The sequence below is a fragment of the Desmodus rotundus genome, chromosome 1 (assembly GCF_022682495.2).
Source record: "Desmodus rotundus isolate HL8 chromosome 1, HLdesRot8A.1, whole genome shotgun sequence".
Classification (NCBI taxonomy): Eukaryota; Metazoa; Chordata; class Mammalia; order Chiroptera; family Phyllostomidae; genus Desmodus; species Desmodus rotundus.
In genome coordinates, this window is record NC_071387.1 from 1,223,322 (window position 1) to 1,248,546 (window position 25,225).

The following is a 25,225-nucleotide window of genomic DNA, read 5'->3' on the forward strand; positions in this document are numbered from 1 at the left end:
AGGGCCACTGCAGCGCTGAGAGGGGCGATGGGAGAAATGGCTCAGGTGGCCCGACCAAGGCCTCCCCTGCTTTCACCCAGGCCCGCCCCCCCACCATTTGGAGGGGCCTCTGTGTTCCAGGAGGTGGGCCTGGGGGGCCCGGAGAGCAAGGGGGTGGTCCCGGCTCGGCTTCAGGGGCAGCCCCACAGAGGCTGGGGTCTGCCTGGTTCCGGAGGGCTGGAGAGCGATGACCTCTCCATCCGGGCCCCACGCTCTGACTCAGCAGGGACATGGGCCTGGGGCTCTGTGCCTGGCCTGCCCAGGGCTGCCCAGCCACTGTGCCCCGCCAAGCTGCTGTCCAACATCCTCACAGTTCCCCACGCCTGCCCCCGCTCACCCTGGGCATCTTGGCCATCTGGTCAGTGGGCTGTGGCCATTTCAGTCCGTTCCCTGGAGCCCTTGACGGGACTCTCCTGGGTCTTCCTCAGCCCCTCCCCCTGCGTAGGCCTCTGCTTCCCAGGAGACCCCTGTGGAGCCCACCTGGGTGAGCTTGGAGCGTGGTGTCCCCTCTGGACCTCGGTCTTCCCACCTGTGACATGGGGCCATCAGTCTGTGTGTATTGGATGGCCAGGGCTCCGTCCTAGGGGGTCCCCGGGGTCAGGCCCCTCTGGGGGCAGAAACGGGCCAAGGCTAGGCCTGTTCTGTGACCCCAGGCTAGAGGTCCCTCCATCTGGACACCCGGCAACACCACCCTGAGTCCTGGACCCAGGCAGGCGGCCTCCCTGCTCGCTGCTCCCGGGCCGAGCCGCCGTCAGCAGGCAGCTGGGCCGGCCTGGCTGGGCTCCAGAGGCGCGGAGCGGGTTAAAGTGTGCGCCAGGCCGGCGGCGGCGGGCGGGGGAGCAGCCTGGTGGGAAGTGTGAGATCCTCCCCGTCTGCCTGACAGCTATAAAGGCGGCTGCGCGCCGCCACTGGGCTGCGCGCCTCCCTGGGAACCCCTCTCGTGGGTGCTCTTTGAAGTGGAGGAGGGCGGGGAGCAGGAGGAAGGGGACAGGCAGCCCGCCGCTCCGAGGCACACCTGGCGCCGCCCGCCCCCCCTGCCGCCCGGCCCCCCTCTCCAGGAGGACAACCTGCCGACCCGGGGCAGGTAGGTCGCCTCCAGCTGTCCTGCGTCCCACTGCGGCCCTCCCCGGGTGTGACAGGCAGCCCAGAGCCGGGAGTATCCCCCGGCCCCTCAGCTGTGTGTTATGTAACAGGAGGAGGGCCCCGTGGGGAGGGGTCCAGACCCGCGGGGCACGTTGAGGGTGGCCCTCGCTTCCAGCCTCGGGTGCCTGAAGCTCTCCTTTGCGCGGCTGTCGAACCTCTCCCGCCGGCCGGTGGCTGTTTTTGAACCCCAGGGAGGGCTGGATCCCGCATGCGCTGGCCCTGGCCTGTAGCCAGCGGTGTCTGGGCCTTAATGAAAACCAAGTGCGAGGCCGGCTCAGCACCTGTCTTCAGCCCGCAGGCAGGAGCCGAGCGCCCATTAGCCAATGGGACCTGGGAGGGGGCTCCTTGGGCCTGAGGCTGGGGAGGGGGATGCGGCAAAAGCCTGTGGGGGAAGGGTGCAGACGGGTAGGGAGGGGAGGTGGTGGTGGGGGAGGTGGGGGTTCGAGGGCCCCAGCCGCATTCTCCGGGGTGCATTACTGTCTTGCCCAGGGCAGAGACACTCTCGGGGTGCCAGGGTGGCGTTGGCGTAGCACCTGAGGATCCACAGGTGCTCAAGCAGCAAGGGAGTGGGGGGTGTCGGAGGAGGGGGGCGGGTGTAGAAGAGCTGGCTTTGGGACGGCAGGGCTAGGGGACTTCCACCCTGTCTTTCCTGGAGTGAGCTGGTGTAGGGGATGAGGCCAGGGTCTGCTCTGGGCTCCCAAGGCTAGCCTGCCGCTCTGCTGTGTGGCTTTGGGAAAGTTGGCTCCCCTCTCTGGGTTCCAGGCTCCAGGGGGGTTTGGTGGTTTCTGAAACCCCTTCTCCAACCTGCTGGCAAGTGACACTAAGGACCTAAGACAGACTCTAGACAGAGGTCACTAAAGCCCCCAGCCCCCTGCGGCCACCATCCCTCCCTTTGGGGGACAGAGGTAGGAGGCTCCCCAAGTAGGGGGGGGTCAAGTGGCGTTTGGGGCGGGGGCCCTGGCTTCCTGAGAGGGAGACTGTCCCGTGACTCTGGGCCCTTCATGCTCTGCCCTGCAGGGGCACGGGCTCTGCCTGAGATCCCCGAGGGGCCGGGGGGTAGGGGGAGCCGTGACCAGGGCAGGGAAGGGCCTGGTGGTACCTGGGGTGTCCATGGACTCACCCCTCAGACCGTCCTTCTCCCTTCTCGCCCATGGCCAGAAAGCACCGAGCTGGTAAATACCCCAAGGTGCTCCAGCTGGGCTGAGTCTCCGGGCCTCAGCTCCGCCACTGAGGACACAGCCTGGGCCCACAGCGGCCCCCCGGGAGCTCAGGTGTCCAGGGGCAGAGCAGGGCACATGACCCCAAGTGCCCCCAGACTGGGGGGGCGGGGCAGGAGGCGGGGAGGGCGGGGTGGGCCTGGCACATGCCCCGCCGTCCTGCGTCTCCAGCCCGTGGCAGACGTCTCCAGTCACTTCCCTCCCAGCAGGGCTGCTGGGCAGTCACTGCCAACCGGTCCCAGTTAGCCCCGTGGGCCTGGCAGTGGGTGGGCCCTGGTCAACTGACAGAGGAAGTGCGTCTGTCCTGGCGGTGACAGTGGCCTTGCTTCCTAGGATGGATGGCAGACTGCGTCCTTCTCACTGGGCCTGGTCCCTGCTGGCTGTGGTGCTCATGGCTGGTGGTGTGGCGTCCAGTGGGGCCACGGTGAGTGGGGAGTGTGGCCCCTCACCCAGAGGGGCTGGTGTCAGAGGGGTTGGGGGCCCTGCCCACAGTGCTAGGGACACGTGTGACAGGTGGTCAGGCCTGAGCGGGGCCTCTGGCCGCTCCAGAGCCCCCCAGGTCCAGTGGGGCGGGGCTGAGGGTGGTGCCTCCCCTCAGAGTGAAGTCCTGGAGTGGGGGGCGCACACGGGGAGGGCAGTGTCCCCCAGAACCCGGGCAGGCCTTGCACCACTCGGGAGGTAAGTGAGTCCTCAGGACCCTGCAGAGCACCTGGGATGGTCCAGATCTCAGATGGGAAGGGCCTGGGCGCACAGCGCCCCTCCAAGACCACCAGGGAAGGCCATCTAACCCCTGCGGGGCCTCTCGCCCAGGACAACAGCCCCATGGCCGACAGCCTGGAGGGGGGCCCGGATGCCACTGCCTACTGGTGGGGGGAGTGGACCAAGTGGACGGCGTGTTCCCGCAGCTGTGGTGCCGGGGTGACGTCCCAGGAGCGGCACTGCCTACAGCAGAGGTGCGGGGACTCAGAGGGGAGGGGGGACACTTCAGTGTGGGGTGCACGGGACAGGCCAGGGCGCAGTCTCCTCATTGGCCCTGTTAGGGACACGGCTCCCGAGGGGTGCCGGCCGGCGGCGTTCTGGGCGCACCCTGCTCCAAGGCATGGGGCACAGGCCTTCACGAGAAAGCAGGATCCCTCCCTAAGGCTCTGTCGGGGGCGGGGGGCGAGCCCCGGCCTTCTCCTCGGAAGGCCTGAGTTGAGTAAACGAGTGGCGCCACAGCTGCTGCCGGACAGGCCTGGGTTCGAGTGTGGCCTCTGCCACTTCCTAGAGGGGTGACCGTGGGCAAGTCCCACACCCCCTCTGAGTGCCAGCCCCCTCTGAGGGGCGGAGAGTGTGCGAGAGCCACCTGACATCTCTGAGAACACACGTGTGCGTGAGCTGCAGTGCAGGGCCGGCACACGGGCAACATTGTCGTCATTATCGTTAACCCTGGGTACGGGGCCCTGGGCAAGGGGACCCTGGGCGAGGGGATGGGGACGTAGAGGTGATCCCTGTACCGCCCCTCCCCCGGGAAGGGACCTCGAAACCCGCTCACGCTGCTTGAATCCCTGTGCAGGGAGCCTGGCTCTCATGGAGCAGCGGGGCTGAGTGTGGAAGCAGGACCGCTTGGTCAGAGTGGTCAGGGGAGGGGTGGGGGGCCAGCCCAGGGGCAGGAGCAGTGTGGGCACCTGCAGCTGGCTGCTCCCGGGACCAGCTCAGCACCCATGGCTTCCCGCCAGGAGGACGTCGGTCACGGGTGCTGGGAACAGGACCTGCACAGGCACGTCCAAGAGGTACCAGCTGTGCCGAGTACAGGTGAGGCCCTGCCCATCTGCCGCCCCCCCTCCCCGCAGGTGCCAGGCATCCTCTTGGACACTCAGTCCCCGGCCTGCCCCTTACATCCTGTGAGAAGGGGCCCTGGGTGAGGGCGCTCTCCCCACACCCAGTCAGGTGGGGCCACCCGCCGTGCCCTCCGGCAGGTGCAGGGAGCTCCAGGGTTGGGGTCTCTGCCCCCCACAGGTCCTCCACCAGGAGCTCCCTGGGGGACTGACAGTCACCAGGTGTCTTGTCCCCACCTGTGAAACACTGCAGCCCTCCCGCACCACCCTGAGGCCCGGGGCTAGCGTGAGGGTGCACGAGGGTGCTGAGGGCTCCGAGCTGCCCTTCTGCTCATGCTCACTGCATCCCGGAGCCAGCGAGACAGAGGTGGGGGGTGGGAGGCCGCCCCGGACTGTGGCCTCCTCCTGCTCAGCCAGGACAGGCAGGTCATGCGCCGAGCTCCTCCCCCACCCCATGTGCTTGGTCCCCAGGAGTGCCCGCCGGACTCGCGGAGCTTCCGCGAGGAGCAGTGCATCTCCTTCAACTCCCAGGTGTACGACGGGCGGCGGCACCAGTGGAAGCCCCTGTACCCCGGTACCTCACCCGGCCGCTGCGCAGGCACAGCGTGCGGGGCGGCCCCCCCACCCGATGGGTCAGCTCCTGGGGACTGTGGTGGGGGATACACTTGTCCAGTGGGTGGACAGGTGGGCAAAGTGGCCTGGACAGGGGCCTTGGGGAAGGTTGTGAGTCGTCCGGCAGCTGGTCTCTCCCGAGCGTGGGGTAAGTGGAGGGCAGCCAGGCTCAGCTGCGTGGGGCCATCCACTGGCTCCGACCTCCTGCGAGGGGGACTGTCCCCACCCACAGGGTGGCAGAGGCCAGAACTCACAGAGCGGGGGCTGGGTCAGACCACCTGCCCCTTGGTTCCTGCCTGCCGCCGGGATCCTGGGCCAGTCCCTTCCGCTCTCCAGGCTGGGGGGGCGTGCAGTCTCCGTGGGAGGGAGAAGGGAAGTCCCCGAACGCGTCCCACCACCCCTGAGGCCCTCCGTCTCCCCAGACGACTACGTCCACATCTCCAGCAAGCCCTGTGACCTGCACTGCACCACTGTGGACGGCCAGCGGCAGCTCATGGTCCCCGCCCGCGACGGCACGTCCTGCAAGCTCACAGACCTGCGAGGGGTCTGCGTGTCTGGAAAATGTGAGGTTGTTAAACACTGTAGCATGGGTGCCGCTGGTCTCACCGCGCAGGCCGCCCGGCGGCCCGCCGTGGCAGGGCAGCCCCAGGCCCGGCCTCCGCACCGTCCCAGCAGCCCTCTCCACCTCCCTTCCTGCAGCCCATCGGCTGTGACGGGGTCCTCTTCTCCACCCACACGCTGGACAAGTGCGGTGTCTGCCAGGGGGACGGTAGCAGCTGCACCCATGTGGTGGGCACCTACCGCAAGGGGAACGCCCAGCTCGGTAAGACTCTGCTGCTCCCCCTCCAGGGGCTTGTGGGGGACCTGTTTCCTACCTGCTGGGTGTCACTGTGCCAGCTCCTGCCCCTTGTGGGCCACCTGCTCCTCTACCCAGGCCTGGGGGCTGGCCAGGTGCTCTGTGCACCCCCCTGGGCTGGGAGTGACCAGCAGCTCTTTGTCGGATGCCTACTGGACAGAGGGTTAGGGTTAGCCTTTGTCAGCAGTTCAGGGAGCTGTGAGTGCCACACAGAAAGGGGGAAACTGAGTCACATGTCACCTCCTTGCCGCTGGCAGATCTGAGTCTGGGCACGCACATTTGGGAGCTTCCTGTTCCATGGAGTCCGTTTCTGATGGTGTGGGGGACCCCGGGCTAGGGGACGGCAGAGCCCGGGTCCACGCTGCGCATCTCTTTCTGAGCACCTACTGTGCGCCGGACACTGAGGCCACAGGGAGGTGCTAGGTAGACCAGGTTCACTCCCTCAGGGAGCCCTCGGTGTGGGGGGCGGGGGCTGGCCCTCTCATGGTCCTACTGCCACCCAGGGCTGCCGGGTCTGTGGTCCCACACGCTCACCCACACTCTTGCCCGCCCCCATCCATGTGTGTAGGCTGGGCGGTACGAGAGCTAAGGGAGCTCAGGCAGGAATCTCATGAGCTGGTTACTAATTTAAAAACCAATGTACATAAACTACCTTTGAATGAGCGATACTTAGAGTCACCACGTCCTAGTCATGCACCTGTGTCACTAGGACACGTGCACAGTGGAGACGCCACAGCAGCGGGTGGGCTGCCGGGCACCCCTTCCCACTCCGTCCCCGGTGCCGGCACGCTGGGGGCTTGCGTGGCCCCGGTGGGAGGGTTCGAACCGCAGAAACTGGCCACACTCTGGGTGAGAGCCTCCTGCCCTCCCTCCTGAAGAGCCAGGCGCTGACCACTGAGCCACTTGCCAGGAGGGATGAGCTCAGGGTCCTCAGGGGCCTAGGAAGGGGGCAGGACAGGGAGGAAGGGCGCCCGGTGCTGGCCTGTGGGACCAGCTCACCTGGGCAGGCAGGTGCCCACGGGCTCGACCACTTCTCAGGTGGGAACCTGCTGTGTGAGTGTCACACCTGACAGCCCTGGGTTTTGAGACCTGAGACCTACCCCCTGCCACCCCAGAAGGCATTTTCTGTCTTAGGCTTTAAGCATCTCTCTCCTCCTCCCCCCGGACCACTCCCCAGTGCCCACCAACAGCACTCCCATCCTCGGCCCCCACTCCTCACAGTCTCCAGCCCCTCGGCTGCAGGGTCTCTGTGGGGGTCCCCCAGCTGCCTCCCCACTGGACAGGGGGGCCTGGACGACAGGCCCTGAGCTGACTTCGTCCAGGGGCCTCGTCCTTTCTCATCCACGTCTGGTGCAGATGAGGAAACTGAGGCCTGAGGCCTTCAGCAACTTCCGCAGGGTCATCTTGGGGGTGTCTGGTAGGGCGGGGCCCAAGTCTTTTTGGCTCCAGCAGACGTAAGGCCGCTGTGTGCCCTCGGTGCCCCTCGGGAGGGGCCGGGGCAGGTACCGATGAGTGCCGCTGTGGCTTTGGTAAGAAATGGCAGGGAGCCTGAGGGAGCCTGGACTCCAGCCTGGGCGGCGGCCAGCCCTCAGGTGGCACCAGGGGCTTCAGCAGGACCCTGGACCTGCCTCTATTTAGCTAGACAGGCCCCCCCAGGAGCACAGGAAGGGGCGCCACCAGCTGTTGCCTTTCCAACTGAGGGGCAGCGGCCACAGCCAGACCCGCTGCTCACCATCCTTCACCATCCGCCAGGTTACTCTCTGGTGACCCACATCCCGGCTGGCGCCCGAGACATCCAGATCGTGGAGCGGAAGAAGTCCGCCGACGTCCTGGGTATGTCTGTGTGGCCCAGGAGGCTGCCTCACCGGGCTTGTGGTTGAGCACGGGGCCCTGCGCCTGGGCAGAGAAGGGTCCTTTCCTGCAGAGGAGGGCGCGCTGCTGGAGCCGGAGCCCGGCCTGGTGCGTGTTGCGGGTCTTGGGGAAGCTGACTCCCTCGGGTGTGGAAGGGCCTTGGTGTACTCAGAGGTGCTCGACTGTGGAGGGAGGCGTGACGTCAGATAGTGAGTTGCCCGTCCCTGGAGAGCCTGGCAAAAGCTGGAGGTGGGTCGCTGCCTCCAGGGTAGGGAGTGGGACCTCCAGGAGCGGCGAAGGTGGAGGCGAAGAGAGGGGCAGTAGGTGGCCAGCCCGAGGACCCAGGTGTGGTGCCGTTCCCAACTCCTGGCGCACCACCCCGCCTCTCAGGGTGGCCCTGTGAGAGCCAGCACTGGTGGTGTGACACCACCCTCCTCACGGGGTGTGGTGGGTGGGCTCTGCTCAGGGTCATCAAGGGAGAAGCCGGCCCGGCGCTGCCCTCTGGGCTGCAGGCTCTAGCCCCGCACACGCCCTGGCAGGGCTGTGCACCCCAAGTCCCAGCATCTGCTCGCGGGAGCCAAGCCCCTGCCAGGTGGCCGCTCCGGTGCCCGCAGTGAGGCCTGGAAATGCCACATTCCTGGAGCTGGCTGCCAAGCGACTGCCCGGGAATCAGACGCGTGGAAATGTCAAGGGCAGCCTCAGCCAGAGCCCTGGGAAAGCCGCAGGGAGGGAGGTCATTGCTGTCCGGAAACAGGACTTGGGTGCCAGCCGGGGATTTGACCCGTGCGCACCCCTGGGAGCCGGCGTTTAGAGACACTGCTGCGCTGCGGGTATTTGTCCAGCAAACGTGTCCTGCCGGTTGTCTGCCTGGTCAGCAGTTAACTGCCCGGCTGCCCTGCGGCATCAGGGGCTTTGGAAGCTGAACTCTTCCCTCCTCGGGCCGGTTCCTGGAAGACACACTGTCCCCAAGCGTGGAGCCTGCCTCCTCACTGCCCTGTCTCCCAGCTGTTCCTGTGGTCACTTCCACAGCCCCAGGGATGGCCGGCTGCCCCAAACCATCGCCCCAGCCCTGGAGAGTTGCTGCCCCTCCAGGCCGCAGGACGCAAGGCTGCATGCGCCTTCCTGCTGTCTGGGCGGCGCTAGGCCTGGCAGGCCCTGGGCGGGGCCATCCTACTGAGGTCCCCCTTCCACATGTCCATCCAACTGCGCCCCCCTCACAGAGAGGGTGATCTGAAAGTGCCCGGGCCTCCCTCACGGAGTCCGGCAGGATGGGGTCTTGGGCGAACCGTCAGCCTGGTTGCACCTGCATGCGTGGCCCGGCGGCACGGTGCTCAGAGAGAGCATGGAGCTGGTCAGCTGCAGGTGGCCGGGAAGGGCCTGCTGGGCCACTGGGGCAGTGCTCTGGGCCAACCAGGTCAGCGTCCCTCCGTGTGGACCCCAGAGGGGCATTGAGGTCGAGTCCCCATGTGGGATGCTGGGGGCAGTGACTGGCCCAGGGTCACACAGTGAGTCTGCAGCAGAAGCTGGCTGGACGGCCCTGTCCCGCCCACCCTGGCTGATGCCCGCTGCCCAGTGGCCGCCTCCCCAGGCCTGGCCCTGCTGCTCCAGACCAGGAGGCTAAGCCTGGATGCCACCTGCCCCCTCGTAGTCCAGCCTTTCAGAGGTGGCCAGGATGGCCGGACCCAACGGGGCCTGGGCCAGCCACCTGCGGTCACCTAGACACGTCCTTGTTCAGTTCAGGCTGACGGGGAAGTGCTTCTGTGTCCTTGGTACTCAGTGTCCGGGGCCACTGGCCGCCGCACACACGGCATCCCTTCCATGTGGGGGGGGGTTTCCTGTCCTCAGGGCGTTTGGGGAGGGGTGGCCACGGTCCCCTGCCGCTCGTCCTCCCTCCAGCTGGTCAGCCCCGTGACCGGCCTTGACTTGCCAGCTCTTGCAGATGAAGCCGGCTCCTTCTTCTTCAACGGCAACTTCAAGGTGGACAGCCCGAAGAACTTCAACATCGCCGGCACCGTGGTCAAGTACCGGCGGCCCATGGACGTGTACGAGACCGGCATCGAGTACATCGTGGCCCAGGGGCCCACCGACCAGGGCCTGAACGTCATGGTGCGTGCGCCGCGGCGGGCAGGGGCCCGCGCCGTGTCTGCGCCCGCGGCAGCACCCTCGCCCGGGCCGGGGTGGGCCCCTCTCGGCAGCCTCTCGCCCGGCCGAGGACTCACTCCTTCCTTCGGTGACTCGCTCGCTCAGGTTTCAGTGCCTCCACCTGAGTGAGTGCGGTCTGCGTTCACTCACTCACTCCTCACTGATTTGTGCCCGTTCTCTCGCTCGCCCACCTCCCCCTCTCACCTTCTTACTCGCCTTTCACTCACTCATTTGTTCCTGCTGTCGGCCCCTGTGGGGAGGAAGGACAGGCTCCCATCTCTGCCCCCCCCAGGTGTGGAACCAGAACGGCAAGAGCCCCTCCATCACCTTCGAGTACACGCTGGGGCAGCCGCCCCCTGCCCCCCACAGGCAGCCCCTCTATTACCACTTCTCCGAGCCCACCTCCGAGAGCGCCGAGAGCCAGGAGCTGGACGGGCCGGGGCTGCTGGGCTTCCTCCCGCACAACGGCTCGCTCTTCGGCCAGGCCTCCTCTGAGCGGCTGGGCCTGGACGGCCGTCTGTTCGGCGCCCCGGGCCCGGGGATCGAGCTGGGTCTGAGCAAAGAGACCAACGAGGTGTGCGAGCAGGCCGGCGGCAGGGCCTTCGATGGACCCCGCAGGGGCAAGGGCTTCCGAGGTAACAGGATGGGGCGCGGGGCGGGGGGGGGGGGGGCTTCCTGGGGAGAGGGGCCTCGGGGAAGGGCCTGCGGTCCCCTGCAGACGGCAGAAGAGCCAGACAAGAGGGGTCAGTTCCTCGCAGGCGTCCTGGCGGGCACAGTGCCAGGCCTCTGCCTGAGCCCTGTGGTGTGTTCTCTGAGGTGGAGGAGGTTGTCCCCCATGACAGATGGGGAGACGGAGGCTCAGAGGGAGGACTTGCCCACACCACACAGCCCGAGTGGGGAGCTGGGAGTGAGACCCAGGCCGCTCTGACCCCATTGGCCCTGCCCCTGGTCACTCGGTAGAGGCAGGCAGCATACGAGGGGTGGTGAGAGCTCCGGAGGGGACTGAGGGTCAGCCGAGGGCTCTGGAACAGGCAAGGGTTCGCTGGCTGCGGGCACGGGAGCGGGGAGCGGGCGGGGACCAGAGAGGACCTGGAGGTTCGGCCTGAGGGGCAGGCTGGTGGGGGGGGGGGTGAGGCAGGAAGTTGGAGAAGCAGCTGTTAGGGAAGCAGCGGCCAGAGTCGGAACCCCGGGCCCGGCAGCCTAGCTGTGCTCCTGGCCGCCACAGCTCAGCAGCGTTGTTCCCAGGGCAGAGAGGGTCAGCTGGATTTGGGAAGTGTCCCCTCATGGACTTGGGGAGTGGGTTTGCAAGACCCTTGGTGTCTTTAAGTAGAAGACACCCGAGAGGCTGGGTCGGCGCCCTGGGGCTACGGTAAGAAAGGAGCATGGGCTGGCGGCCCAGGACACCAGAGGTGCCCCCCCCCCCCCGCCCCGGTCCTGGAGACCAGAGGTCCACAGCCGAGCTGTTGGCAGCTGCGCTCCCTGCAGAGGCTCTGGGGGGTCCTGCCCGCCTCCCTCAGCTTTGAGGGGCCCCGGTGTCCTTGGTTTTTGGCCATGCCACTGCGGTCTGCCTGCGTCCCCACACACCTGCTCCTCTGTGATTCTTCCTGCGTCCTCTCCCTTTCTTCCAAGGACAGCGGTCATGGGTGGGGACCCCTCCAAACCCAGGGCGGCCTCATCCCGAGGTCTCTCACCACGTTGACAAAGATCCTATTTCTAAACAAGCTCACATTCTGGGGTTCTGGGTGAACATGAGTTCTGGGGGACCCCTTCAACCCACTGCGGAGGTCAAGACGACTCCCCACAAGAGCCTGTCCAGGCCAGCCTGTGGGCCTCCACTCGGTGCTCCGGGTCCACTCGGGGGGCAGCGACCTGCCTCTGGGGGCTTCCAGGCTCGGCTCTGGGCCTCCAGCACTGGTGGCCCCCCACCCCCACCCCAGGGCAGCCCTTCCCCCCCCCCCCCCCCCCCCGCCTGCCTCCGCATGAGGGAGCTTGAAGCTGAGCCTCTTTCTCATTCGTAGATGGCAATGCCACAGGGTCAGCTCTTCCAGGGGACACAGACGACCACGAGGCCGGCGCCCGCCTCCCCTCCCAGGGAATCCTCTCGGCCAGTGTCATCGCTGGCCAGCGCCTGGGCGTGGGCTCTGACTCCCAGGAGCTCGCCCTCAACGAGACGGGCAATGGCATCTTCGTGCAGGGCGCCCCGCAGGGCTCCCCAGCCGAGGGGCTCTATGTGGACTATGAGGAGAGTGAGGGGGCCGGCGCTTACCTACTCAACGGGTCCTACCTGGAGCTGAGCAGCGACAGGGTGGCCAACGCCTCCTCAGAGGCCCCGTTCCCCAACGCCAGCGCCAGCCTGCCCGCTGTGGCCGGGAACAGGACGCACAAGGCCAGGTAGGCGGTGCGGCCCCTGCCCTGCCCTGTCCAGGGGCCCCCACAGTGGGGTCCTGGAAGTGAGGCCTCACTGTGCGGTGAGCGGGTCTGGCTGCCCCTGCTCACACGCCCGCCTGCCCCCCAGGTCTGTGCATCTTAGTCCCCCGGGTGAAAGCCCAGAGCCGTGTGCCCATGTGCGGAGCTGATGCCGCTGGAAGGGGGCGGGAGGGCAGGGAGAGGGCCACCTGTCCAGTGCGCTCCTCGCCAGCCAGGCTTGGGGCTGAGTTTGCTACCTGCTCAGAGAGTTAGGTGGCTATTGGGGTTCAGAGAAGGTGCGTGGCATGCTCGGGGTCACCGTGCCCGAGCGTTCGGGTCCCTGGGTTCTCTGTAGGGACAGTCCCTGTGCGCACGGCCGCTGGGCTTGAGGTGGGCACTCCAGGCCGCTCTCCAGGTGCAGGTGAGTTGGCACCAGCCTTTGCTGCGCCAGAGAGGAGACCGGGAAGGGTCCAGTGGGTCCCTCAGCTGGAGGCCAGAGTCGGGCATGAGGACAAGGCCTTCTGCTGCAGGGGGGGAGGGGCTGGAGCTGCCTCTGGGGGGGCTGGGCTAGTCTGCCTGGGGTCAGCCCCCCGCTCCCCGAGGCAAGGATACAGCTGGGGACACTAGACAGTCACAGCTGGAGAGTCACACCTGGGGCACATAGGCAGTCATAGCTGGGGACGCCTGAACAGTCAGGGCTGACCGTGGAGGGGCCTCCCTGTGTGGCAGGCAGACAAGAGCAGGGTGCCCCTGGGCCTGCCACCCTGGAGGCCTGCCCATCCCCACTGGAGGACAGTCCGTGGCGACAAGCCCCCTGAGCTGAGGGCCACCTTGAGGGGCCCAAGCTTACGCAGCAGTGAGGGTGCACAGGTGGGGGGACGGTGGGGGCAGGAGCAGGCTCGGGCTGGTCAGCCTGGCTGTCTGAGGGCTCCCCAAACCCCTTGACTTAAACAACAAACACGCCTCAGACCCTCTCGGGGCCTCAGTTTCCCCCTCCTTAAGCAAGGAACTTGTCAACAGATGCCTCAGGGCCCGCCAGCTCCGGTGCCCAGGATGCCCCGGGCAGGGTCCTTAGACAGTCTGCCCTGCCCCAGTGGAATCTTACCCCACCTCCTCAGCCCCACGGGGGCATTGGGGTTGTCAGTGCCTGCAGGGGGTCATGGGAACCAATACAATTGATCTCCAACCCTCAGAAAGGCACAGATGTGGGGAGATGGGGCCACCATCAAAGGACGCTGAAACCAAAGGTGGCCTTTTAACATAAAGGGCTGAGCAGAGAGGGCAGGCAGGGACCACCGGCTAAAATAGCCGGTCTGGGCGGGCTGTCCAAACACAGGAAGTCGAGTCTGCCCCGAGGGAGGGTGGGATCAAAGGAAAGGTTATTTCCATCCTCCCAGGACAATGGAGGGAGGCAGTCCTTGGGGACCAGCGTCTGAGACCAGGCTGGGGGCGCAGAGAAGTGGGCAGTGCGTTCTGGTTCATTTATAAACAAGCGCCATCTGTCCCCCGGAGCCTGACCTGCCCGGGGCTGGCCACTGGGACCTGCAAGGCTGTGGGGGTCCCCTCTCCCTTCCAGACAGTGAAGGGCAGGGGGTGCAGCCACTTCCGGGGTGTTTTTCTCCTGGCGCCTCTCTGCGCAAACACAGGCAGGGCTTTTCCAGAGCTGCGCAAGCCGAGAGTGACGCAGGCTGGAGCTCAGAGTGACGCTGGGCCGCCCCTCCAGAAGTACCTTTTGTGCTTAAAGCCCGGAGGGTTACTTTGAACCAGCCACGCTCCGGGAGGCAGGGAGTCAGGGATGAGTCACTCGGCTGTGGGCTGCGGGCTGTGGGCTGCGGGCTGTGTAATTAGATAGGGCTGACCCACTGCTCCCTGGGGGGTGGGGGGCTTGGGCTCACCTCTTGTTCTGGGGGAGGATTTAAAGCTGCCGAAAGGCAGCTGGGGGAGCCCAGGGTCTGGAGCGATCTTCCAGGGCCTTCCGGGCCCAGGGGCCCGGCTCACAGGAGCTGGGTGGTCACCCCGGTTTCCACGGGTCCTTTGCTCTCAGGTGACAGGGTCTGGTGGGGAGGGGATACATTTTAAAGTTTTCTCTCGATTTTTTTCTTTTATTTTTCAAATACGGTTGACGTTCAGTTTACTTTGTATTGGTTTCAGGGGTGCAGATGGTGGTTAGACATTCGTGTGCTTTACAAAGTGATCCCCCGATATTTCCAGTCCCCACCTGGCCCCACACGGAGCGAGTGCAGTACAGCCAGCTGCCTCTCCTGTGCTGGACGTTGCATCCCCGAGATTCCTCTCATTTTTAAGGAGGACAGTGTGGGCATTCCTTCCCTGGGGGATGTGGGAAAGGGCCGGGCCACCATCTGCTGTGCTCACCCCTCCTGCCTGTCCCCTCCCTCTTCGTTCTCCTGGCTCCCCAGTCCTCAGGCACCTCAGGTGTGCCCCCGGGGGGCCTTCATGCAAAGTAAACGGGAACAACAATTCTCTCCTGCACCTGGGAAATTCCGAAAGCTGGAGTGCCAGCCACGGCCTCCACCAGAAGGCCTGTCCGAGAGCACGCCCTACAACCGTCCTCAGAGCTGACAACGGGTCCCCGGGAAAGGACCCGTGGCTGTGCCCACGCTCACGCCCTGGGATACTTAGCTCCTCCCCTCTTCAGCCAGCCCTCTGGGCCCAGGGCAGGGGCTGGGGGGTCGAGGTCTGGATGATGTGCGGGGGCCAGGCCTTCGCACCCTGCCTGGCCCCGGGCTCCGAGGGTGGCGGGCTCCATGGGCCATGGCAGTGGGAAAAACCTGTGATCTCAGGCCTGAGGCTCTGAGAGCTGCTGCCCGTCCCCTCCCCCGTGCTGAGCCCCCCCACGAGCCTGCACAGCAGATACGGAGGTCACAGGTCGCAGGTCGGGCCCAGCACGCCCACCGGCCCAGAGAAGCAAACAGTCCTCACAATAGTTGGCCCCGGCCCCGTCCCCTTCCGTGCCGAGGTTTCCATGTTGACCACTGGAGCCCAGTGGCTAGTGTCCTGTTCAGTCAGGACCCTGGGGGGAGGCCACAGGAGAGAATTCTGGCACCTTCTCAGCAATGAAGTGCCTTCCGATGTCCCTCCCCGGGGAGGGTGTGGGGAGGAGGACCCATTTTGGATGCTAGAAGGTGACAGCGGGAAGCCAGCATGTGTGGGGGGCTGCTCCGTGCTGGCCTGGCCCCAAACTCCGAAAGGGGCTGTGACTAGCCGCAGTGCAGGACGCTGGGACTGTCAGTCACTGAGACGGGCGACGTCCCCTGCATCCTAATCCGCGCCCCCCATCCTTGACAGTGGGCCCTTCTACCCTAAGAGGGGCGGGGGCGGGGGACCGCCTGGGGCTCAGGACAGGGGTGCCATCACGCCAAAGCACCGCCGCCCCCATGGGTGAGGACACGCCTGCGTGGCCTCTCACCCCCTTCTCCGCTTGACCTCGTGTTCAGGACCAGGCCCAAGGCGCGCAAGCAAGGCGTGAGCCCGGCGGACATGTACCGGTGGAAGCTCTCCTCGCACGAGCCCTGCAGCGCCACCTGCACCACAGGTAACGCCTGCCGCCGCCCCCCACACGGCCCTCCTGGGAGGGAGTGGGACGCGACTCGGGTCGGGGTGCCCTGCTAGCGGCGGACCACGGCGAGGGTGGCCTCCTGGGTGTTACATGCTCCCCCCAGTGCTCCTCACCCACTGTCCTTTGTTGCTGTCCTGTTGGAGCAAATGTCCATTCGGTGGAAAGGAAGGGATCTTAGGGGGTGAGGACTCCACAGTTGCTGGAGGCGGCAAGGCAGGGCATGGAGACCCCTTGGTGGCTCCTGACAGGCAGACACATGTGCTTAGCTGGGACTTGAAGCCACATCCCTCTGCTCACGTGGCCGGCTACCACCACCCTGAGACACTGGCTGTGGCCCCCAGGGGCTGGGCTCCATCGGCTGCCCCTGGGGCTGCTGTGGGGGTCAGAGCCAGCAGTGGGACCCTGGCAGGCACTATGGGGGGCCCGAGCTCCACCCCTTCTCTAGCTGGGGCTCTGTGGTTGGGCGGGGACACAGCCAGGCTGCCCATGGCTCTGGTGGGGCTGCCAGACCGGTGGTGTTCGGTGTCTGTGAATGTCCCGCTGAGTTGCCGAGGCAGCAGCGCCCCTCGCTGCCCTGGAGGGTGCATGGAGGGCTTTTAGGTCCACGACGCAGCTCTCCCGTCCCCCAGCTCAGCCAGGACAGGGCGACCTCCTCATTTCCCTTCAAGACACCCTGTGGTGGCAGAACCGCAGGTGAACCGGTGGGCGCTCTTACCCCGAGTCTCGGCAGTACCTCAACCGTTTTGCAGCCGCCCCAGGATGGGGGGGGGGGTCAGGGACCCTGAGCCTCTCCCCTCTGTTCCCTGGTCACTCACCAAAAGGAAGGGCTCCCGGTCTAAGAAGGTTCGAGAAGCACTGTGTTCAGGGCTGAGGTCATGAAGAGGGAGTCCAGGAAAGTGGGCTCTGACTCTCCCGGTGTCTCGGGGGGGGCTCCCATTTTGGGGACAAGTAAGCTGAGGCCTGGGAAGTCTGACAATGTCCTCTTCACCCCACCAGGGGAGAATGAGCTGGGACTCAAATTCCAGTCCCTCTTGGGGAGGACCTTCTGGGTCCCCGCTCCACGAGGAGTAAGTGAATAATTGGGCACATGGCCAGGCTCTGAGAGTCCCCAGCGGCAGCCCTCCCTGGGCCCCAGAGCTGGTGTCCGAGGCCTGGAACCTCCCCAGCAGACCTGGCCCGGGAGCTGCCTCCCCTGCCGAGGGGCTGAGGACCACACGGCCCAGGCTGGCAGAGAGGGGCCGGCAACTGCAGCCTGGCCTGTCCTTCACGGAGGAAGGAAAGAATCCCGGGTGGGCTGCTTCCCAGGCTGGTTGTTGTAACCAGGGCTGGGGCTTGGAGGGGCTGGTGCCGCTGGCTGTGGCCGGCAGAGTGAGGGGCCAGGGTTCCCCACTCACCAGAAGCTGATTTCCCCCTGGGATGCTGGCCACCAGCAGGGAGGGAGCGTTCCATTTCTCCCTCATTCAGGAAGGCTGCTCTCTCTCTCTCTCTCTCTCTCTCTCTCTCTCTCTCTCACCCCCCCCCCCCAACAACAACAACAAGGACAACAATAAAACACCCTGCCCCCTCCCAGGCTTTCACCAATGCTGACAACTACCCTGAGTCATCCTAGCTCCGTGGCAGGGACTCACATTGCTTGGAGAGTGTGGCCACCTGGGTGCCAGGCGTGGGGCTGCTGGGGGAGGGGGACAGGGACGTGGAGTGTGGGGGCTGGTCCAGGGAGTAGCAGTGGGGCGGAGCTGGCCCCTTCCATGCCGTCCCCTGATGGGATTTATGGGGCCCTGGGGCCCAGGAAGGGAATCACACTGAAGAAGATGCGAGAGGGAGTTTGAAAAGGACTGGAGGGAGCCCCGGGAGGGTGGGCGGGCCCGAGGGTCTGTAACATTGTATCCGGGGAGGCTGGAAGGGCGGGAATGCTAGATTTCCTGTCCATATCCTGCATCCACCCACCCATCCAGCCATCCGCCCGTCATTAGTGATCGGCTGGCTGCGTGTGCCTCTCCAGGGGCCGGAGTGAGTTCTCCAAAGCGGCTGGGATGGGGTCGGGCGGGAAAGAGAAGGGTCAGACCCTCCTCACTGAGCTCTCCTGTCACAGCTCTCTCTTTTTTTTTAAAGATTGTAATTATTTTAGAGAGAGAAGGGAGGGAGAAAGGAGAAAAACGTCAACGTGTGGTTGCCTCTCGCACGCCCCCTACTGGGGACCTGGCCCACAACCCAGGCATGTGCCCTGAGAATGGAACTGGTGACCCTTTGGTTTGCAGGCCGGCGCTCAGTCCACTGAGCCACACCAGCCAGGGCTCCTGTCACGGTTCTGTGAGCTGCTTGCGGTCATCATCCTTGATTCAAACCAGGAAGCTGGGCTCCGGGCAAGTCGGGTGGCTGCCCACTGGCAGAGACCTGTCTGCTGGTCTGCTGGTCTCCGAGGTGCTCAGGTGTGGCTCACAGGCCTTTCTCTTGTGCGGAACTCAGGGGTCATGTCGACCTACGCCATGTGTGTCCGCTACGATGGCATCGAGGTGGACGACAGCTACTGCGACGCCCTGACCCGTCCGGAGCCGGTCCAGGAGTTCTGCGCTGGGAGGGAGTGCCAGCCCAGGTACTGCCCCGCCCCGCCCCCAGCAGGGTGTGTGTCAGGATAGGGGCTGGTAGCAGGCTCTGCTCTGTCCAGAGGAGCAGGGGGGCCCTCCTGCTCCTTCCAGGAGCTCTGTGGGCGGGGCACACCAACCTGCCTGTCAGAGTCCTCTGCATCTTCTGGTGCTCAGCCCACCCCTCCCCGCCCCTTACCCCCGCCCGTCACTGAGCCTTACCCTCAGTGGGGGCCCGTCAGCGCTGTCCACTGCGGACTGAGACACCACTTTCCGCTGTGGGTGGCACATTTGCCCCAGGCTCACTTGGTGTGATCTGTATGAATCCTAAGAGGTAGTACCCCAAACTCCAGGCGGACTGCCTGTCCCTGTCATGGGGGGAAGGCCCTGTCTTCCTGGCCTCCTGTTCTGCCTCAGGGATGGTTGGAGGTGAAGCCCTGACCGTGTCCTCTCCCCAGGCATGGTGGGGGCTGGTGTGGGGGCCCCAGATGAGTCTGTGGGCACCAGCCTGCTGTTGAAGGAGCAAACTTGTCTTGCTCTCTGACTCTGCTCCCCCTCAACCCCCTGCGCAGGGTCTCTGCTCCTTTCTGAAGCTGAGTGGGTGGCTCTGGGTCCTGCCCACCCATCAGAGCCCCCACGGTGGGGTTCAGGGCTCTGGGGCTCTGGGGCTCTGGGGCGTGATCCCAGCCTGAGCAAAGGAACAGGGCCAGGCCTGGGTTCCCCGAAGGGTCAGGAAGGCCAGGAGGTGGGTGAGAGCAGGTGGAGGTAGCTCCAGCTGTGGGGCCACTCCAGGCACCCACCCGGGCCCCACTTAGGAGTTCCCTAGAGAGCTCGGGTACCCAGGGCGGCAGCCTCCACAGAGTGGCCTCACCAGAGTCCCGTGTGGCTCGGCCCCTGTGTCTTTGGACCACACGGGGAAGGAGGAGGGGACGCATTGTCCCAGCATACGGGGTTGCGTGGGGCGGGAAGATGGGGGTCGCTGAAGGCCGCCCCTCCTGAGACAGGTGGGAGACCAGCAGCTGGAGCGAGTGCTCGCGCACCTGCGGCGAGGGCTACCAGTTCCGCATCGTGCGCTGCTGGAAGATGCTGTCGCCCGGCTTCGACAGCTCGGTGTACAGTGACCTGTGCGAGGCCACTGATGCCGTGCGGCCCGAGGAGCGCAAGATATGCCGCAACCCGGCCTGTGGGCCACAGTGGGAGATGTCCGAGTGGTCGGAGGTGAGCCTGCGCCCCGTGAGCGGGCGCCGGGGCGGCGGGCAGGGCCGCACGCTGCGTCCTGACCCTGTGCTCGCCCGGCCCCCCACAGTGCACAGCCAAGTGCGGGGAGCGCAGCGTGGTGACCAGGGACATCCGCTGCTCCGAGGACGAGAAGCTCTGCGACCCCAGCACCAGGCCCGTGGGGGAGAAGGACTGCACGGGGCCCCCCTGTGACCGCCAGTGGACCGTCTCTGACTGGGGGCCGGTGAGGGCAGGGCCCCGGCCTCCCCGTGTTGCTGGAGTGAGGGTGTGTGGGGGGGGGACCGGCCTCCCTCCCGTGACTGTGCAGAATCAGGACCTTTACTCTGAAACAGGCAGCCCGCACAGCGGTCCCGCCTCACGGCCCCTCTGCCTGTCCCTGTGTGTCTCTCTCTGTCTCCTGGTCGGGAAGAAAGAAGCTCAGACACTCCCTGGGGGGCCCTCTGGGTGCTGAGGGCACACGTGACCTTGTAGGGGTTTTAGGTGTGTTTTTCTGTCTCTGTGTTTTTCACCAAGCATGCAGTGTCTCTGTAATTAGAACAGAACGTGCTATTTCCAACGTGGTTACCATGGCAGCCGCTCCCGCAGGCTGCCTGGGGGCGGTCCTCTCTCTTGGGAGTGATGTCATCGGGGGATGGGGAACTGGGGACCGGGCTGGGCTCGAACCCTGGGTGTCCCCCTGCAGTGCAGTGGAAGCTGCGGCCAGGGCCGCATGATCAGACACGTGTACTGCAAGACCAGCGACGGCCGGGTGGTACCCGAGTCTCAGTGCCAGACGGAGACCAAGCCCCTGGCCATCCACCCCTGCGGGGACAAGAACTGCCCGGCCCACTGGCTGGCCCAGGACTGGGAGCGGGTGAGTGGTCTGAGCTGGCGCAGGCGCCCCTGCTGGGGGAACTTTGGGCTGGCAGCCAAGTGGCCGGAGGACAGATGGGTCAAAACGAGGGCCTAGACGTAAGTGGTGATGGCACAGCTCACTGAAAATGAACTTGAAGTAGGAAAAGCCCAAAAGGCCAGAAACTCCTTCAAACTTTCCAGTCTAAGTAGGCAGATGCTCAGCAATGCTGCGGATTTCACACCGTCCCCGTCTGTCCCCGCCACGGCCCCCTGCGTGGCCCGTGTCTGGAGATCGGAGGGGCCGGCAGTGCCTGCTCCGGGCCCGGGTCCTTGTCCTCACGGCCAGCTTCACAGTCCCAACCTGCAGTTTCCCTCGAGTTGTTCCCAACGAGGCCACTTTCCCTCGGCCATTTCGGGCAACCAACTGCCCATCACTAGATCATCTCGGGCCAATTGTCCTTAACCATGTTGATTCAAAACAGATGGTTTTCTGCTAAATTGCTTTTGGTCAAATCCGTCTGGGGCCAAACGGTCATCGCCCAGGGCTCTCAGCCAATGTGCCGTCCATCTCCTGGCGGAGCCGTCGCCCTGGGGGTCACTGTGGGCCGTGTTCTGGTCCTCCTGGCCCCTGACCTCTGACCCCGTCTGTCCCCTGGCCCCAGTGCAACACCACCTGCGGCCGAGGCATGAAGAAGAGGCTGGTCCTGTGCATGGAGCTGGCCAATGGGAAGCCGCAGACACGCAACGGCCCCGAGTGTGGGCTGGCCAAGAAGCCGCCTGAGGAGAGCACCTGCTTCGAGCGGCCCTGCTTCAAGTGGTACACCAGCCCGTGGTCCGAGGTGAGCGCCCGCCAGCCCCCGAGGTGGCCTGGGGTCCGGCCGCAGGTCTGCTCCTGTCCAGGCTCTGCCTCCTCGGCCCCACATGCCCTCAGGTCCCCCTTATCAGCCTCCATCACGGCTTTCTGCCCCCAGAATGCTTCTCAACTCTACCAAGCCAGCTAGTGCCAGGGTCACCTCTTGCAGGAAGCCTCCTTGGATCTCACCTCTGGGATCCCTGCCACACTGGTCCTGGGCCTCTCTTAGCCCAGGGCACTTCTGGCCTTGCCTTGTCGCCTTTTGTGGTGCATTTGACATGTGTGCCTGACACCTGTCTCGGGGCAGCCAGAGCCTAGGTGGGCCCTTGGGGCCTGTGGGCTGTCAGACCAGGCCCTGGCCTGGGAGTCAGTCAGAGTCCAGGCGGGCCGCAGGGTCCTGAGTGCAGAGGCCACCCAGGACATGTGCCGGGGGGCGAGGGAAGCCAGGAGGACTGGCTGCAGCTCTCCAGAGCAGCTGGGCCCCACCCCTCGGCGGAGGACCCCTCGGCCTCAGGCTGGCAGGTGACTGGGAGCCCGCTGTCTACTCCCTGTGCGGCCGGGGCAGAGCCCTTAGCTCCCGGGCAGCAGGGCTCCCCCTCCCTGCGCCCACAGCTCCACGAGGAGGGGCTTCCCGCCCCGTCTCACTGAGGAACAAACCGAAGTTTGGAGGGATGTCCAGCCCACTCGGGCGCTGCAGCCGCCGGGGGTGTGGTGGACGGTGGTGCTCATGTCCATCCTGTCCTGGGCGGGTGAGGGACCTGCGAAGTGTCGCCCCGCGGGACCAGGCAGGGGCCCCGGGTGCCTGTGGCTGCCAGCAGAGATGGGGCAGCCCCACTTCAGGGGCGGGGTGGGGAGCGGCAGGCACCCCTCCCGGTCTGCTGCAGCCTCCTGGTGCGATTCTAGGGCCCCCGGGGCTTGTAGCTGCCTCAGCCTCTCATGGCACAGAGACAGTCCTGGCCAGACTGCCCTGTGAGTGATGAGTACGGTCTTCGTGTGCCCTTCGCACCACGGCCCCGAGCCCCAGGCCCTTACCCAGGAGTATGTGAGCTCTCAAGGGGGCAAGTGGGGAGGCCCAGAGTGGCCCCCCAGCATGGGGTGGGGACGGAACACATCACAGTGCCCAGTGCCCTGGTCCCAGGTTCCTCCTGGGCCGATGCTGCACACGAAGGGGTGGAGGACAGGGTCACGTGGGGCTCGAAGCCCCGGACGGTCACGGGGACGTTCGCTGGGACACTGCGCAGCGTGGCTCAGACACCCACACCGAAGGGTCCCCTGGTTGCAGGCCCGTGACAGGCAGAAGCCACGCCCCCAAACTTTGGAGTTCAAGGTGCAGATTCTCGTGTGAGCTGGGGCTCCGTCTGGGTTTGCATGGGTGCTGCCCCCAGGGCAGGAGGGGCAGGGCCGTCTAATGGCTGCGGAGGCAGAGACAGGTCCGGGAGCGAGGGTCCCCCCGGAACTCTGAGTTCGTTTTCGTGGAGAGGGTGGGAAGGGTCGCAGGTATGGCTGGACTAGGGCTCGGGTCCCAGGACCGTGCCAAGGCCTGCACCTTGGACAGAACATCTGGCCTCAGAAAAAGGGAGGGACCTGCTAGGTGCCGGCGCTGTGCTGGGTGCTGGCCACAGAAGGGAGGCGGCGGTGAAGGGTGGGGGTGGGGCAAAGACAGCCAGGCATGCTGGGGGCGGGGCCGCCTGTATTGCCAGAACGGTGGCAATTAGGTGAGGGGTGACTGGCACGGAGGGACAGTGGGTGTGGGGCTCGGTGAGCTTGTTCCTCTAGCCACTGCATCCAGTCCCCAGGGACAGAGGCGTGGGCGCCAGGGCACATCCCGAGGCCCCTCGGGGCATCCGCCCAAGGCTGACCGTCCTCTGTGCGTGGCGTGGAGCTGGCCTCTCGTTGTCCCCGGCCTGGGCCAGTCCCCAAGCTGGGAGCGGGCAAGGGCTCTGTTCTGTCTCATTCTCTGCATACGGGACTGGAGGGTGGGCCCAGGGACTGAGGGCCGAGGCCCCAGACGGGCCTGGGTGACGTGGGGTCAGCCTCGTAGGGGGAGTGAGAGGGAGCCACCGGCAGTAGGCTGTTGGCAGGAGGCTGGGGGGCTAACTTGGGTCAGCAGCTGTCCCGGGTAGCTCGGCAGGGTTTTCCGAGGGCAACATCTGGACAGCGAGCCTCGGTGGGGGTGGGGGTGGCTTTGGAGGATCCGTCTAATTGGCCGATGACAAACAGCGTTTTACTGGAGTGGAAAACCAGCGGTCTCCCTCCGCACCAGAGGACCCAGGAAAGGCCCGGAGGGAGGGGTAGTGGAGCGAGGGGGATCTACGCCCCAGCCCATCCTGTGCCTGCGGGATCTGAGGCCGCACTGCCTGGGGCTGAGTGTCAGCCGGTTGCTGGCAGCCGGCTCCCTTCCCTGTCTCCAATCCCCACCCCACCCCCACCCCCTGAGCGCCCCTGTGCCCCATGTGAGTTGGGGCTCAGCAGCCCGGCGAGACGGGGGTCCCCTGCCCGCTGTTCCCCATCAGTGCACCAAGACCTGCGGAGCGGGCGTGCGCATGCGCGACGTGAAGTGCTACCAGGGCACTGACGTCGTCCGCGGCTGCGACCCCCTGGTGAAGCCGGTCGGCAGGCAGGCCTGTGACCTGCAGCCCTGTCCCACGGAGCCCCCAGGTGAGTGGGGGCCTCCCCAGGAGGTGTGGGCGGAGCCAGGCAGACGTCTGCCAGGGGGCGGGGTGGGGTAATGCTTGGGAGACCAGGGCAGGCCGGGGAACGAGGCTGCTGCTGGAAGGGCCGGGCCTGGCTGGGCGGTGAGAGCAAGGGGTGCGGGTGAGGCCAGGCTGGTGCTCAGGGTCACGGGAGCTGTGCTGAGACCTGCACCGTGGACAGAACATCAGCCTTGGAAGATGGGGGGCAGCTGTGGGAGAGGGACAAGAATCCAGGGTGACAGCCAGCAGCCCAGGGCTGGGCATGCAGCATGTCTCCAGGCCTCCAGGGGGCACTGTGCGCAGGGGGTGAGCTCGGCCTAGGACCTGCGGGCCACCCAGGGGGTATTTTGGGGACCGAGATCAGCAGCCCCTCTCAGGCCTGTCCCCTGGACGTGTGCACACCCTTCCCTCTTTGCGTGCAGGCCCAACCACGTGCCAGCACCCTGACATCACCAGGGGCAGGCCAGGGCAGGAGAGGGGTGACAGAGAAATAGAGGCCTATTGCCCCTGAACCTGGAAAGGGCATGAATGGGCCACCTGCCCCAGGGGCCCGGTGATCCCCAGAACATGCCCTCATCAAGGAAAAGAGGCGGGGAGGGGCCGGGTGGGGGTGTGGCGGCCCTATCCTTACACCCTGTACCCCCCCCCCCCCACTGTGTCCCGCACCCAGATGACAGCTGCCAAGACCAGCCGGGCACCAACTGCGCCCTGGCCATCAAGGTGAACCTGTGTGGCCACTGGTACTACAGCAAGGCCTGCTGCCGCTCCTGCAGGCCCCCCCACTCCTAGGCTGGGTGGCCGCCGCCGGACCCGCCAAGCGCCCCACCATGGGACTGCCGAAGCTTCACGGCCCCTCCCTGGACTCCCTGGCCACAGGGCTGCGGGACAAGACACTGAGCCCGTTCTACCCCGGGAAGGAGAACCCTGAGCACAGGGCAGCTCCCCCGGACAGAGCCGCCCGGGCCGTGTGCACACAGCTGCTCGGAGCCCGAGGGTGGGGTGTCTGCAGACCCCACGCCCAGCACCCAGTTGCCCAGGGGCCCAGGGCCCAGAGGTGGAGGCGACCAGGCCTCCTGCCTCCGGCCCCCCTCACTTCTCTGGGCTCAGTCCTGGAAAGGTCCTGCCTGCCTCCAGAGCGGGGGTGGACAGGGGGTGCTGGTGCGCCTCCTGTCCGGTCCCACCGAGGTGTGCCCCTTCCGAGGAGCTCTCACCACCGACTCGGCGCCCGGTGCCCCTTGCAGGACGCTTGCGCACAGAGGGACCCCTGCACTGTGTGCCGGGAGGAGGCACCCTCTCGCAGTGTCCTGCTCCGTGGTCTCTGTCACTACCCCCTGTATGTTAATAAAGTGGTCGTATTTATGGCA

At 66.0% G+C, this 25,225-nt stretch overlaps 1 protein-coding gene across 2 annotated transcripts; it reads left to right on the forward strand.

Moving 5' to 3' along the window:
* The first annotated feature begins 984 nt into the window (after nucleotides 1-984).
* On the forward strand, nucleotides 985-25,225 carry ADAMTSL2 (ADAMTS like 2). 2 transcript variants are annotated; one of them, XM_053918971.1, is made up of 19 exons: nucleotides 985-1,123; nucleotides 2,733-2,823; nucleotides 3,210-3,352; nucleotides 4,118-4,193; nucleotides 4,688-4,790; nucleotides 5,251-5,396; nucleotides 5,528-5,651; nucleotides 7,437-7,517; nucleotides 9,466-9,641; nucleotides 9,970-10,312; nucleotides 11,696-12,068; nucleotides 15,539-15,636; nucleotides 18,127-18,253; nucleotides 19,247-19,460; nucleotides 19,549-19,704; nucleotides 20,164-20,334; nucleotides 20,978-21,154; nucleotides 23,682-23,826; nucleotides 24,532-25,225. In XM_053918971.1, the coding sequence occupies exons 2-19, from the start codon at nucleotides 2,734-2,736 to the stop codon at nucleotides 24,648-24,650; spliced, it is 2,862 nt and encodes a 953-aa protein (XP_053774946.1). In that variant the 5' UTR covers nucleotides 985-1,123; nucleotide 2,733; the 3' UTR covers nucleotides 24,651-25,225. The 2 variants fall into 2 exon arrangements, with proteins under 2 accessions (XP_053774946.1, XP_053774953.1); XM_053918978.2 differs by lacking the exon at nucleotides 985-1,123 and adding an exon at nucleotides 2,361-2,453.

Coding starts and splice junctions, on each gene's coding strand:
- ADAMTSL2 (XM_053918971.1), top strand. CDS start 2,734: ATGGATGGCAGACTGCGTCCTTCTCACTGGGCCTGGTCCCTGCTGGCT. Junction 4,791..5,250: donor GTGGAAGCCCCTGTACCCCG/GTACCTCACCCG, acceptor CCGTCTCCCCAG/ACGACTACGTCCACATCTCC. Junction 21,155..23,681: donor ACACCAGCCCGTGGTCCGAG/GTGAGCGCCCGC, acceptor GTTCCCCATCAG/TGCACCAAGACCTGCGGAGC.